The sequence below is a fragment of the Bos grunniens genome, chromosome 14 (assembly GCF_055505025.1).
Source record: "Bos grunniens cultivar Pamir isolate PY7600 chromosome 14, Bosgru_T2T1.0, whole genome shotgun sequence".
NCBI classification, from domain to species: Eukaryota; Metazoa; Chordata; class Mammalia; order Artiodactyla; family Bovidae; genus Bos; species Bos grunniens.
Window position 1 is genome coordinate 76,311,645 of NC_141178.1, and position 16,080 is coordinate 76,327,724.

Sequence of the window (16,080 nt, forward strand, 5' to 3'; positions counted from 1 at the left end):
CCATGACTCTTTCAAGGCCCTGCAAGGTGGCTCTCGTTCTGGAACCTTGAGGGGAAATGTCCCTGTGATTAGAAACAAGGGTGTCTCAAGGCTGCCACCTCGCCCTGAAGTCTGTGACTCAAAGTCGTCTCTATGACAATGGAGTATCTCAGTAAACAGTAGCCTGGGTTAACAAAGAGGTCCTCATACTTTGAAACGTGCCACGTGGACACGTGTGAAGGTTAACACTGTGTGTCAGCTCGATTGGGCCAAGGGGTGCCCAGCTCTGCCGCCTACTGTTTAGGGGTAACCTCCGCAGCAGACAGCACTCGAATTATCTCAGAAGACACTGGATTATCACGACGCCATAAGATACTGTGACCCCATGGACTGCAGCACGCCAGGCTTCCCTATCCCTCACTATCTCCTGGAGCTTGCTCAAACGCGTGTCCATTGAGTAGGTGATGCCATCCAACCATCTCATCCTCTGTCGCCTCCTCTTCCTCCTGCCGTCAATCTTTCCCAGCATCAGGGTTTTTTTCCAGTGAGTTGGTACTTCCCATCGGGTGGCCAAAGTATTAAAGCTTCAGCTTCAGCATCAGTCCTTCCAATGAATATTCAGGGTTGATTTCCTTTCGGATTGACTTGCTGTCCAAGGGACTCTCAAGAGTCTTCTCTAGCACCACAGTTTGAAAGCATCAATTCTTCAGTGCTCAGCCTCCAACTCTCACATCTGTACATGACTCTGGGAAAAGCAAGCTTTGATTATATGGACCATTGTTAAGAGTACCTTAGACAGCAAGGAGATCAAATCAGGCAGTCCTAAATCCAGGGTGAGGGGAACATCACGGGTTCCCAGCAGGTGCCCCAGAGTCCACATCTGAGTGGCCTAAGCACACTCGCTAAACAGATATGATTTCTCTACTGGAAAATCCGAAACCAGAATTTAGTTAAAAAGAAACTGATTTTTGTAATAAAAACAGCTATATTGGGACATCCCCAGTGGTCCAGTGGCTAAGACACCATACACCCAATGCAGGGGGCCCGGGTTTGATCCCTGGTCAAGAAACTAGATCCTGCCTGCAAGCTGCAACTAAAGATCCTGCGTTAATGCAAATAAGGAACTGGTGTGGCCAAATAAATTTTTAAAAACAGCTATATTTAAGCTTAAATAAGACAACTGAATAGAGAGGTCATTCCTTTAGCATTCCTGTAGGCATTGCAGGGGCAGTCTGAGGCCTCCCTGCCCATCTGTCCATCCATCCATTCTCCCATCCATCATTTATCAACAGCCTTAGAGCTCCAGGTGCCAGCCAGGCGAACAGGACTCACATCCCCACCAGGCTCCTCTGTCTACGGAATTCTCCAGGCCACAATACTGGAGTGGGTAGCCATTCCCTTCTCCAGGGGATCTTCCCCACCCAGGGAGTGAATCCAGGTCTCCTGCATTGCAGGCAGATTCTTTACCGTCTGGGCCACCAGGGACACCCCCAGTTAGCCCTTGATGTGCCAGGTGCCAGCCAGGCAGACAGGACTCACATCCTGTTTTCCACCACTGCGAACACATTATCCCTCTTTACAGGGCTGCAGCGGAGGCTTATCGGCCTTATCCCTCGTCATGCTGTCACCCTAATGCCTCAGAACACAGCTAAGCTATCTCCTCCACCCGCAACCTCGCGTATCACCACTCCGCCTGTGACGCGCAATAAATCATGTCTCCAGGGAGCAGCAAATCCATCCTGTTCCTAGAAGGAAGTCGTGAGTCACAGTGGTGGTGCCTCCCTGCAGTTCTCCAAAGGATCTGGCATGCCCACAACAGCCAAAGGTCCCCTGATGCCCTTCCCGAAGTGGCCAGGTCTAGCTAGGGATGTCACATGCCACAATACAGACGAAGAGTTTCAGAAGAGATTACCAGACATACTGAGGACTGCAATCTAACAAATACAAAGAAAAGCTGAGAGAGCATTTGGCCTAGAGGCGTTATGAATCTGCTCCCAACGATGCAGAACATGCGGCCCCTGCAGCCTGAAACATCAGACTCCTGCTGTCCTGTCTGACCTCTGCCCGGGGTCTCACTGAGAGACAGCATGCTAACGGAGGAGTACAAACACGTGGAGTATTCAAACGACCATCTAGACGCACTAAGTCTTGTCTGAGGAGCCGGAAATCCAGAGCTGAAGCCACATGCACTAATTCTGCTGGGAGCTCCATAGCCTGAACTCCCTGTTTGTGCTGTGGCCTGGCCCTGGGCGGCGAGGGGGTTGTGGGGCGGGGGGGGGAGGCGGGCGGGGGGGGCAGTCAGGGGGGCAGCACTGGGAAGTCCACCAAGTCATCGAAGGCAAGTCACAAACAACACATCGCTCAGGGAGAAGAGAGCTGCATTAAGAAATTATTTGTTATTTGCCAAGAAAACCTTACTTCTTCTACTGTTAACTGTTTCATGCTTCCTTCTTGTTGTTATCAAACTTGGTACCACGTGTACAGCAGAACTTGGATTGTTCTAGTGAAGCCTACCTCTCCCAGGTCTCGGGGCAAACATCAGAGCCCTGTCCCAACAACCCTTCATGAAACAGCCCCCAGCCCCACTCCCTCAGCCCCCGTCCCTCCCCGGCTCCCTCAGCCGCTCCCCCACCCCCGCTCCCTCAGCCCCCGGCCCTCCCCCTTTCTGATTTTACTTTTCTCCACTGCCCTTGTTCACCGTGTGACAATCTCTCTGTCTTATTGATCTTTTTCCCACCGGAGTAACCACTTTGATGGCAAACGTCGACTCTCTCCTGGAAAGCCAGCAATGAGAACACTGCAGGCACTTACTAAACACTTCCTGAGTGAATCGCTAAAACAATGGATAACGTGTAAAATGCTACAGTCTGCCATTCAACTTTCTCCACGAACTTGAACTTTGATTTTAAACCACACCGTGGGTCTGCCCTGGTTCCGACGTGCTTGCTGTGTTGGTTTTCTTAAGCATTTGCCTAAGCCAGCTTACAAGTCTTGTACAGTGAAGCCAGAGGCAGTAGAGAGACAGGTATGGACAAACAGGCTGACCTGATCATGACGCACACCACATCCTAACAGATGGTGAAGTCTCCTCTGAGGTTAGCAGGAGAGGAAACAAGCCAAACAGTGTAACAACCATCAATAAGTGGAGTAACCTCTACTCGCACGGTGGCCATCCTCTCCCATCCGTTTAGTTCAGCCATCCTCTGTGCTGACTGCATCAGGTGATGTTCAGTATTTAAAAGGCCAGGCCCTGGAAGCCTTCCTGGCTCCTCTGGCGGTCCCTATGGCCCCTTGCTCCACTGACATCGTGTCTTAGGCCCCGAGGCTGCTTTTGACCACAGATGTGTCCAGATGGGTCCACATCACACTCGTGTCACTCGGGGATTCCCTTCATTGAAAGGAAAGGAATGAAGTTTCCAGAACTTCATTCTGGAAGGGGTGATGCAGCTACCTCAGTATCTTGGCCCTAACATATGGAGCTCTTGCAGATACAATCAACCCCGTAATAAGAGGAAGAAAACAGGACTTCCCTGGTGGTCCAGGGGGTTAAGGATCAGCTTGCCAGTGCTGGGGACACGGGTTCAACCCCTGGTCCGGGAAGATCCCACGTGCCGCAGGGCAACTAAGCCCGCGAGTTGCATCTACTGAGCCTGTGTGCTCTAGAGCCCGTGCTCCACAACAAAAGACTCCGTCTCAGTGAGAAGCCCTCACACCGAAACGAGAGAGAGTAGCTCCCATTCGCTGCGACTAGAGAAAGCACGCCACAGCAACGAAGACCCAGCACAGCCAAAAATGAATGAATAAATAACTTAAAAAAAAAAAAGAGTAAGAGAATGTATGAGACCCAGGTCAGTTTCACTCCAAATTCCCCCTCGGGTAGGTCACAGCCCTGAAAACCAAAGTGGGCAGGGGGCAGAGGCTGTGTGGCAGTGTGGGGAGACGGTATTTAAGGACAAGGGGCGGGTCCTACCTGCTTCACGACAGTCACAGTCCCCGGTGCCATGGCGACCACTGAGGCAACAGCCGTGGCATCGTGGGTCTCGGTGCCCAGCTCGATGATCTGCTGGAGGATGTTGACGGCCGTGGGGTCAAGTCGGTCACCTGAGCAGGAAGAAACAAACAGGAGATGGTTAAGTCCAAGGGCGGTGAAGGTCACTGAACGCAGAAGCAGCCTTCCTAGAGGCCATGGTTGGGTGGTGCCTTCTCCAAGGATGCACGCGTTCTCAGTAAGCACTCACTGTGACCACAGAAACAAAGTGTGTGGTACATCACAGCTCACAACACACTCCCTGTAAGAACATCTCCAAACTCCACACAACCTGTGAGGAGATGACACTGTGGTGGTATATCCCCACTTCATAAATTAATCACTTCACCACAAAAAATCGAAGAGACCCGCCTTGGGCCGTCGGATCGGCTACGGCACAGGGCAGGGCTCAAGCCTGGATGTTCTGAATGCAAACTTGTGGACACAGGGCTGCCTCTCAGAACGGAACTCCTGGGAAGCACACCGCAGAGCTGGTTTCCCTGCAGCACGGTGGGAGGCGCCAGTGAGCGTGAGCCAGGTAAGTTACACAGGATACGGGCAGGACACGCGAGGACGTCCCAGTCGTCAAGTTGGTGGTCTTTAGACTTCTAAATCAGGGTTTTCTTTTACTCATCTCAGAAGCCTGGAATCGACATCATCAGGACAGCTACTGAGCACACCCTGCCTGCTTTCGCCATATGCTTGGCCATCTGTGACTCTCCTGAACAAGCCACTCTGACCCCGATCGTTAATTCACCAGGAGGGAAATTACTGCCTGGTCTCCAGGTTAGCATAATAGTACGAAGTCTCCTCCAATGTCTACATCCTCCTGGACAGCTTTCTGCGGGCCTCGTTCCAACGTGAATCATTAAGAGATGAGAGAAGGGCATTCACTGTGTTCTACACGGAGGGTAGGACATGGCCTATGACTGAAGCAATGACATGGGCACCTGCTCACCATGCACAGGCCTAGCATCCCCTGCACACACCTCACACACAAACAGACACACACACACACTCCTGGAGGAGGGGGGGAGGGCGTGCCTTGAAGCCAACCATTCTAAACAGCCAAACACTAAACAAAACATTGACCCTTAAAAAAATGCACAGAAGCAAGCTTTTAATTCTTCATCCATTTCCTTTGTTAATGACCATTTATCAAGTCCCAAGTGTCACAGGAACACGGTTCCCAGTAGGAACTCAGACAAAGACCTACTGCTGCCTCCCCGCTTCTCCTTCCGGGGCTCGCAGGTGACCGGGACAGACGGTAAGCCACTGTTTCCAGCCCCTGGTCAGTTTCATATGAGGGGGGCGACTAGGGAGCTCCGCAGGACAGTCCGGTGGGCTCCCGGGAGGTGACACACAGCCTGAACCCTGAGGATGAAGATGCCGTTGCTAGGAAAAGTGCTGGGCGGGGGAGGAGCAGATTCAGTTTGTGCTGAGACGTGGAGAGTCTGGCCCAGGCGGGCACAGCTCTGAGGTGGCCGGAGACGCAGTGCAGGGAGGCCAGGACCCAGAGTGGAGGCCCAGCTGCTGAGCTGCATCGTTTCCTAACAGTCAGGAGGGGACACAGAGAACCTGTCAAAGGAGAGAGGGAGTGTGGGAGCGAGGGAGTGTGTGCGTGGGGGACTCCAGCTGGCCCGGCCCGGCGTGAGCACTCGCTGAAGTCACTGCATGTGCGGGAAGGAAACACGAGCAGACACAGCGTCAGCTCTGGGAACCGCGCTGATGGTGGGGCCCGGACGCCCCATCCACAGGGCCTGCCGCTCTTACAGGCTGCGGGGTTTCTCCCGGGTCACCCCAGCTCACTGGGCAGTGTGCACGGCACCGGCCTCGGATCTTCCCCAAAGACAGCGGCTCACAGGACATTCTGTGCATCCTTCTTACCACCTGGGGCTTAGGGACTAAGAGCTGGGTGAAATGGTGAGTTCCCATCTTCTGTCACCGTCTGACTTCACCGCGCGCTTCCTCTAATCCCGCCTGCCTGATCTCTGTCCCGCCATACACAGAGCACTGAGGCACCTTATATTAACTTGTCTTCTGTTCCTGTTTTTTAAAGAGCATTAAGAAAAAGTGTTCTCAGCCCAATGCCCCAGTTGCCACTAGGCTGGCACAGTGGTTTGTTTTTTGAATTGATCTAACATTTGACATTGATGACATCTGACATGAAGATCCTGACTTGGGGCTTTTCAGAAGAACTGGACAGCAGACAGTCCTGGGCCCACAGGTCCATAAGGGGCCGTTAGGAAGGCCAGCAGACTGCCCCCGGTCTCAGCCACGCCCCCCGTCTGCCTCCTGTAGACCCTGGAACAAACCCCCCAGAACAGATGACTCTGAGGGAGCCTGGAACAGGGATGGCACTCCAACAAAAAGTTAGGAGACCTAGATTCCAAGACCAGCTCCAACACCCAAGAAGTGGGTGAGCCTCAGCCAACCATTTACAAGGAGGAAGTCTCCTGCCTCTTGTGAAGTGAGGACTATAAGACCCGTCTTCCCACACGCTGCTCAGAGACGTGATGAGTCTACGGCCATACCACCATGAACGGGCCCAATCTCGTCTGATCTCAGAAGCTAAGCAGGGTGGGCCTGGTTAGCACTTGGAAGGGAGAGACGTGACGATATGCGTGGACATCCGGCAACACCGTTTGGAGGCACCACTTCACCTGCAGCTCTGTTCTAGAAGACTCTGCAAGAGATCTCTAGTTGTCAGAGAGCTAGAGCGCTCCTGAGAGCACAATGCAGCTGAAGGAGATCGAGTGACGGACATCACTCATTCACAAGTTCATTCATTCATTCAGCCTGCCAAAGACCAGCTCTAAGGTGTCGGGGAGGCGGGGGGCGCTCTCACCACTCTCTGAGGTGTATCTCAGGTCCTGAAGGGCGGCCACGGCAGCCTGTGTGCCCTGAACGTCCTCTTCAGCTTCTGCGATGTGCAGGTACTGGGTGGAAGGCTCCTCGGGAGCTTCTGTTGCTGGCTAAACAAAAACACAGAATCACTGATGGGACCGCCTAGAAGAGCCCCTAGAAGATCCCCAGAAGCCCCGGGATAATGGATTCAAACAAAACAAACACACACCAGCAATGTGTCTGCAGCAGCTCATTTGCCTGGCACCCCTGAGAAACCAGTGCTCCGATAAAAACCCATCTCCCAAAGAGGAAACTTCTCTGTGCCAAGTGCCGAGGCCTTAAAACCAGCTTTGGAGGAAAGCCTCTGGTGACAGGTTCTTGCCGCAGGGAATAGAGGATGTTGTTCACAATGAGTGATGAGACACGCACAGAGAGACCCTCATGTGTGCTCTGCTCCTCCCACTGCCACCAACACTGCTCTGATCCCCTGTGCCTGGGGCCTCCCGCCATGAGGTCAAGAGGGAGGCACAGCGTGGTGGCGGTAGACGGGAGGAGAGGACCAGTCACCACAGCCTCTGGCCAGCTTAGAGCATGGGTCCCGGCACACAGCAAGATCTCAGGAGATCTCAGCTACTCGTGCAGTCTGTGGCTCATTTTATTTTTACAGGATGGGTATGACAAATCCAACTGACCAGAGAAGATACACCTGTGCAGAATCAGGACCCCATGAGAGAAGAAGAAGCTAAAGGGACATTTACAGAAATCTCACACCGATAAGGAGAGGAGAGGTGGACGTTTCACACGAACTAGATATTCATAATCATCTCTTCCTAGCACTGGAAGGCAGGCAAGCATGAATGTCACCAATAAAGAAGAACGAAAAGGAGATTTTACACACAATTTATAGGAGCCAAAGTTATCATACTCTGTAAGCACTTATCAGCTATTCACAAAGGCTCAGAATAGAATGTGATTATTCTTTTACAGCCAAGTGGTCAAGTTCATTTAGTTCATTTCCAGCCTGACATTTAGTAGACACCCAATGAGTATCTGATGAACGCATAAATGAACAAAAAGAAGCATGCTTCCTTATAAGTACCATTAGGCAACATTGTGGCCAACACGAATTGGATCTCAGCCTGTGATGAACAGGAAGGGCGTGGCATGGCTTCCCGGCTTTGGGGTACTCTCTATAATAACCATCTGTGGGAAGGCAGTGCTTTGCAGGGCACTCCAGGGAGCCTGGCAACAGCGTGATGGCTAGTACAGGCAGCCTGTCATCACTCGGGGACCACCCCTGGCCAGTGTCTTGGCTGCTCAACTGTCGTACTTCTGGAGTCTAGTAGGTGACTTTGTGTCAACTGTATTTGTAGAGTCACAGCTCTGCTGAAGGTGTCAAGATCTGTAAGAAGCCAGGTCTTCAGAGGAGAGGGGCATGACTGCACGAACAGAAGCACCAGCTGGCCAGAAGAGATGCTGTTTACATCAGGAACCAGCATTCCATGTCTATTTGTTAACAGAGAGCAAAGCCCTGCAAGTATGGACTCGAAGCACCAGAGGATTTCCATAGATGGTGATGTTGCTGACACCATCGCCGCCGCACAGAGGACCTGCTGGGGACTAGACAGTAACCCTGGCATTTCATACATCCTGTCTCTCAATCCTTTTGACCTCTTGAGTGGCAGGAGCCTCACCATAGACATTAGAACACAGCGGTCACAGAGGTTCGACAAGCAATGGCTCAAGGTCAAACTGTTTACAGGAAGAGCCAGGAAATTGCAAGGAAGTCTTTTGAAGTCCACATTCCTTAAATTTTCTTATAGAAAATGTCAAACACACACAAGACGGAGAAGCGAGCCTCCATGCTCACAGCACCACTTCAGCAGTCACCACCTCACGGCCAGTCCGCTTTTGCTGATGCCCCCTCCACGCTCCACACAACGGCCCTTTGATTTTGAAGCAAATGCAGACGTCACATCGATTTAAATATTTCAGAATGCACCTCTGAAAGATAAAACTCTTTCAAACCAGAACTACAACACCGCCATCACACTCAGAACACTTAACAGTGATTCCTGAATGACTTCACATCCCTAAGCGCTGTTCTAATTTCCCCAACTCATTTTTTCACAACTTAATCCCACAAGTCGTACTTAAGTTATTGAAATCCATGTATTTGAACCGCCTGATAAAAGTCTCATAAGACTTGCATTTATAGGCTCTCCTTCCACTCTTTCTCCTCTGCTTATGGTTTCATTGTGAAAAGTGGTCGCTTGCCGTCAGAGTTTCCAACAGCCTGGATTCTGCTGTCTGCACCACCAGGGAACCACTGAGTGTGTTCACTGACAGTCAGACGTGGAAGCTTAAATCAGGCGATCAGGAGGCAGAAGGACCCCACGGTAACACCGTGTACCTCCATCAGGAGACACTCCGTGACTGAGCGTCCCTGTTTTTGCTGTGTTGGCAGGAGACTGACGGTCATGGCTAGACCCACGATGCCAGTGGAGGGTTGTAAAACAGAAGTCATGAAAACCTTCACTTGTTGGCTGGAATACTTCTACACAAAGAAATCTCTCTCCTCCAACATTCGGTTATTCTGAGATACAGTTTGTTTCGATGAGGTAGAATAATTGTTAGACTCTGAGCCTTACCAAAGTAACAATTTTATTTATCAAAATAGAGTTGATTCACTATTACTCTGCACAGGTAACTAAGGAGTTTTCTCCCAGGATTATTATAAACTCATGGATTTAAACACATTTGATGTGCTTCACTCCACTCTGCAAATACTAACAACAGCCTTAGAGTAACAATACCAACCGCTGCTGGTGGAATAACTGAGAACAGTATGTTTTTTTGCCAGTTCCTTTCGCCCTTAGGTTCTATTCCACTGGGGAGGAACAATCCAATTTCTATCTTAAAATCTCTTAAAATATTTCTTCTCTATGTAGTTCTGCCATCGCTTTGACATATAGTTTAGATCCTTGATTTCATTCTACTCTTAATTTTCAGGGCTTGCTTTTTTAAAGTTCAGTTTTGTTTTTATTGTTATATAAAATCAGAAGGGCCATCAATAATCTTCCAACAATCCTCGGCCCCTACCTAATCACAAGAAACCATCACATGAATCCAAATGGTGTGATGACGGCCCTTCTGATTGCATCACGCCAGGGGCGGGGGGGCGGGGCGCGGTACATGATGTCACTCTGTCTCACTACCGAGAATTCTGACCTCGGTCGGGTGGCTAAGGTGGTGTTGGCCAGGTGTCTGAACTGTGATGTTACTACTTTTCCCTGTAAATTCATGATTATTTAGGGGGAGATATTTTGAGGTTACATCAATACTCTATTTCTCCTCAAAACTTCTGTAGACTAATTCTGGCATTCATCAATGGACCTTGGCTACTGTAATTATTACTGTGGTGTTCTAATGGTAATTTTCTATTTCCCCCACTTTCTAGATCTATTGATCAGAATTATTCTGTAGTAAGAACTGTTCCTTCTCTACTATTTATTCAATCATTTATCAGTATGGATGCAGAGATATTTACTCTATGCTTTGAGTGATTTTTTAGTCCAATACTATCATGATTTACTTTGTTACTCAAATTGTTCCAGTTTGGGGCCATTAGGAACTCTCTAGGGGATTTCCTGGTCATTCAGCTGGTAAAGAAACTGCCTGCAATGCAGCAGACCCCAGTTCAATTCCTGGGTCAGGAAGATCCCCTGGAGAAGCGATAGGCTACCCACTCCAGTATTCTTGGGCTTCCCTAGTGGCTCAGCTGGTAAAGAATCTGCCTGCAATGCGGGAGACCTGGGTTTGATTCCTGGGTTGGGAAGAAGCCCTGGAGAAAGAATGGCTAGGAACTCTCCGGGTTGTCTCCTGTGCCATTTTGACACACTTCTCTTACTTTTGTGGAGCAAATTGGTGTTACTTTCCAGCACTGCAAAATGCTCCAGGATCACCTTCCGTAATTTCTGCCTCTGCCCTGAAGTCAACCACTTTTTCCAAGGGACCCTGGTTCCTCTTCTTGGAGAATCCTGTTAGAAACCAAGACCTGGAGACTAGGTGCGCTCATTGCCAGTTGGGGTCACTGTTTCTAGGTCCTCTTAGCACAAAAAGCTAAGAAATACATGCATGTATAAAGTTTAAAGTTTAGTCACTCAGTTGTGTCCGACTCTGCAACCCTACGGACTATAGCCCACCAGGCTCCTCTGGCCATGGGATTTTTCAGGCAAGAATACTGGAGTGGGTTGCCATTTCCTTCTCCAGAGGATCTTCTTGACCCAGGGACCGAATCCAGGTCTTCCACATTATAGGCAGAAGCTTTACCGTCTGAGCCACCAGGGAAGTCTACATGCATGTATACTAACCATGTATACACATATATTTGGAGCTATTTCTGCATCAGTCTATTGGTGTATACGCACACACAGTCTCTCTTCACATACTACATTAACAGAGTTGTAATAAACAGCCTTGTGTAGACACCTTCCCTCATTTTTGTCAGTATAACCTTGGGACAGTTTTCTAACTGTGGGATTGTTTAGTTAATGGAAAAAGAAGCACATATGTAATTTCAGTAGATATTGCTAGATTCCCCTTCATAAAGGTCACACTGTTTTACACTCCCACCAGCAATGTATGAGAATGCCTATTTACTCAGCCTCTCCAGCAGAGATGATGTCAAACTGGTGGATTCTTGCCAGTTGAATAGGTAAGAAATTCTATCTCTGTCTAGTTTTAATTACATTTATTACATGTGAGGCTGATCACGCTTTCAGACAGCCAAGGTCATTTGCATTTCTTTTTCTTTGAACCTTTCTTATCTCTTGCATTTTGGGCTGTTGATCTTTTTCACCAGTATTGCTAGAAGAAGCCTTTTACAACATTAAGATATTCACCTTTTTTCTATGATATGACTGAAAATACTTTTTTTGTGTGTCATTTGCCCCTCTATGAGTTCTTTTACATAAGATTTTTAAAATGTTTTTCATGTGGTTAATTTGTTTTCAATCATTTTCCTAATTGAATCTGGATTTTGAGTTATAGTTAGGAAGTTCTCCACATTCTCAATTTACAAATAGATTCACTTATGTTTTCTTTTGGTATTTGTAAAATATCTCTTTTTTCACATTTAAATCTCTGCTATTTTGTTCTAGGTTCTCTCTCTATAAAAGCCATTGATTATTGTATATTGATGTTTTAATCTGCTGCTTATCATGTGTAGTAGATTTTCATTCATTCTTAGATTTTCAAAAACATAATCCTGTATCTACAGAGATACTTTATTTCTTTTCTGATTCTTACATCTCTATTTACTCTACCTTGTCCAACATGCCAGCTGAGGCCTCCCATGATGTTAAAAGACCGGAGCCCCTAGGGCATCCTCATCTTGTTCCCAAATCTAATAAGAAACTCAAGATGTTGGCTCTTGATCTGAAACACATATATTTTGTTTTTTGTCTTAAAGATGTACGCATCAAATTCTGCTTTATTGACTGTTTTTAATCAGTGGATGTGGAATTTTGTCAAATGCCTTTTCTCCATCCATGAAGATGATCCTTTCAGTTTTCTCCCTAGTTCTGATACTATGATGGGTTATGTTAACAGATTAACACATTCCCTCCCACTGGACAACCCTTCCCTTGCTTTCTGAAACAACCCCCACATTGTCATTGGATTTGTTTCTGAGCCCTTACTCTTAACTGCAGTAAACCCACTGGATACTCTGATATGACAGAAACTCCTCAGGAAGTGGTCCTCAACTGAGGGCCATTGTGACTCCTGGGGAACCTGGCAGTGTCTGTGCTTTCTGTCTGGTTTTCACACCTGGCTGTGCTGGTGGATCCTCATGGGCAGAGGTCAACGACGCTCCTAAACACTAAAATGCGGAGCGTAGCCCTCTGCAACAAAGAACTGTCCAGATCATAATCTCAGCAGCACTGAGTTTGAGAAACTCCGCCTCAGGTAAACCGCAATTTGGCAGTGACCCCTGGTACCTGAAAAGAGAAATAGCTACTGGCTTACAAAATACAGCTACTGGCTTTTATAGAATCCAGCCAGGAAACTGGCTCCAACATCTGACTGGAAACAAAGGTGACAGGTAGGAGCGCCTGCCTTCAGCTGAGGGAGACGAGGATCTAAAATCAGCAGGCGGGGCCCTTCTCTGTTCTCGGGGCGGGGACTAACAATATATACTGTCAAGCATTGTTCTTCCAGATGCAGTTTCTGAAACTCTGGATTCAAGATAACAGAAGTAAAGGTATCAGTGAGCCCAATGCAGACATTCATTCACAAACCAGGCGCAACACAACTCAGCGTAAGAAGTCACATGCGTGGCCTGGACCTCATCCAGTACACCCCCATCAGACGGGAGACAGGGTTCGAAAAGACGTCCAAGTTTCCCACCAGAAAACCCATTGCTCCAAGGAACGGCACCGGGCTTGCCTGGTTTGTTGTCTGTGCTGAGGAAAGTCACGACCAAGACCAAGCTTTCAAAAGTACCTCCCACTTGGGGTCTCCTTCGCTCTCCACCAACTTCAGGCCATGCTTGTTCTTCAGGTGCCTGTTGAACTCCCATTTGGTGCCATAGACGAAGCTGCACACTGGACACTTCAAACCACCTGGAAGCACAGACACAGGTAAGAACGCGCTCACAGCCTTCCGTCCACATGCCTCAAACCTAAGAGATGCGTTCATCTCCAGTATTTACTTTCAATCCAAGCTTACTCTACTAGTAAACAGAATAGCAGCAGTTCAATATGTTTTTCCGGGCAGAGATTTTAAAACTTAATGCATGTCTTTTCATTTATTGAATCAGAATTTGCAGAGAATCTAATACACATTTAATATTTTAGGTGACAGAGAGTCAAGATGAGTAATATTCCTTTGGCTGAGTGGATACAGTGGCTTAAATCATTTTTTCACATTTTTATTTGAAAATAACAAATAATTTAGAAAGCGAAAAGTAACTGAAGGACAACGGTTGCGCTTCTCAATCTCTTTTGTCCCGAAACACTAAGACAGAGGGCCAGATGCTCAGCCTCCTTCATGTCAGAAGTGAAGCCAGGGATATAAATCCCCGCTTGAATATCCCTGTAAAGGACAAATGAAAAAGCTGGTCACATCCTGAAATGTCACTATTTATTTAACTGATTAAATTTGACAAATGTTCCAGGAAGTACCTGCATGTTTTAATTAAGAGAATATAAAACTCTAGAATTAAAAAGAAAAAACTGAGAGTCATACAAAGACTATCTAAAATTTTATCAGAAGCAGTAACTAAATTTGGAGCTGGACAAAAATCATTTGTTTGTTTGTTCATCTGAAGCACAGTTGGTTTACAATGAATGCGGTGTCAGTTTAACCTAAGTGTTAGTACAGGGAAGCGACTGAGCAGGAGTGCTTTCAGAAGCAGACTCGTCCCCCGGGAGGCCAGCTGCAGCCCCAGCAGTGCTGTGTGTTCTGCTCAGGTGCATCCAACTCTTTGCAACCCCATGGACTGTAGCCGATCAGGCTCCTCCGTCCATGGGATTCTCCAGGCAAGAATACTGGAGTGGTTGCCATTTCCTCCTCCAGGGGATCTTCCCAACGCAGGGATCGAACCCACATTTCCTACGTTGGCACATGGGTTCTTTATCATCTGAAGCACCAGAGAAGCCCCACATCAGGCCTCTAATCTACCGGACGTTGAACAGGCCAGAGTCGGGCCAAGCGCTAGCAGCATCAGGCCTGCACCCGAGGGGCCAGGGCAGTGAGATGGGAACAGAAGGCCTCTAACTGGTCTCCCACAGCCACGGTGGGTCTGCTCTCCACCCGGCACAACGGCTGGTCTTAAAAACTCAGCTGAAATCACATCTCTCATAGGTGTAAGCCCCTCCACCGGCTTCCCTTCATACCCAGAACAGGAATTAGTGGGAATGGAAGCTAACCCAGGTGGCTGACGGCACAATCCCTTGAACCTTGGCCTTTCCACGCTGGGCGAGCACAGAGCAGCACAGCAGGTACAACAGAGACAGCGGGCAGAGCCAGCACAGACCGTGCATGCGTGCGAGTGCTCAGTTGCTCCGCTGTGTCCAACTCTTTGTGACACTATGGACCACAGCCTGCCAGCCTCCTCTGTCCATGGGATCCTCCATGCAAGAATATTGCCGTGTCCTCCTCCAGGGGATCTTCCCAAACCCAGGGGTCAAAACAAACCTGTCTCTTTTGTCTTCTGCCTTGGCAGGCGGGTTCTTTACCACTAACGTCACCTGGGAAGCCCACAGAGACCGGCAACAGTTACCAAATCCTGAACTTCTAGAACATTCTACAGAAAAGGCAGCTCAGACAGTTGTTTTTCCGAAACTCAAACACACTGCACTTTTTTAGGCAAAATCAAATGACCTTGTTCTTTCTTGCCTGGAGGATAATTAAACTTAGTTCTTCTTTGTTATTGCTTGTTCATCATCTAAAATGATGCATTTTCTTACAATCATCTTTTAAAACCCTCCAAGGCAGGAGAACCACTACCTTGTCTCTGGGTTAAGCTGACGTTGCTTCTATAAAGACTTAATCTGTGGCAATGAACACAAACAAACTACCGAAGGTTAAATTTAGGCTTTAAAATGAAATTAAGAATTCCTTCTGGGCTGTTCTTTAATGGAAACTAATTTAGGGAGAAAAAACATCCTGATATCATGCTTAAATTAAAATTAATATGAGAATGCCCCCACACTAATTAAAACTCCCACCTTTATCACGGTGGCTTTAATTAAAGAACAACAAATGGAAATGTGTAATCTAGACGGAAGGTGTAACTATGCCAGGTAATTGACATCAAAGCCGAGAAAAATTAATTTCCATTTCAATTCATTAAATGCTTAGGCAACACTTGGCAAAGGTCACGGGGAGACCTAGTGAGTTTCCTTGCAGCCCTGATATTAAGTGCACCCCATAAAAACCACAACCCCCCCTCCCTGCAAGTTGCAATCCTCCTCATAAGGAAAGACGAACCAAGCCAAAGGACAGAATTTCAGGAGCAATTTGGAAACTCCATCATGGCATCTTTTGTTCTTTTCGAAATTCAATCTATTCCAGAGGAATTTCAAGTAAACTATTTTCACTCCTTTGCAGCGGCTGACGTTATTGAAAATTCAATTTCATTTTCAATAATATAACTCCCAGAATGGCATGGATACTCGGTTGGACAGTCAGGAGATCTGCATTTGTCACTTGGCTCACAT

At 48.0% G+C, this 16,080-nt stretch overlaps 1 protein-coding gene across 6 annotated transcripts in view; it reads right to left on the reverse strand.

Moving 5' to 3' along the window:
• Positions 1–16,080, reverse strand: part of ZFAT (zinc finger and AT-hook domain containing) — a 157,665-nt gene that overhangs the window by 14,589 nt on the left and 126,996 nt on the right. For 4 of the 6 annotated variants that reach the window (XM_086335591.1, XM_086335590.1, XM_086335589.1 and 1 more), the window contains 3 exons: positions 13,361–13,479; positions 6,855–6,981; positions 3,950–4,080 (listed from right to left, as the gene is read on the reverse strand). In XM_086335591.1, coding sequence (XP_086191717.1) covers positions 3,950–4,080; positions 6,855–6,981; positions 13,361–13,479 — 377 coding nt within the window. Of the gene's footprint in view, positions 1–3,949; positions 4,081–6,854; positions 6,982–13,303; positions 13,480–16,080 lie in introns of all 6 variants that reach the window. The other 2 variants (XR_015140338.1, XR_015140337.1) reach the window with 1 other exon arrangement.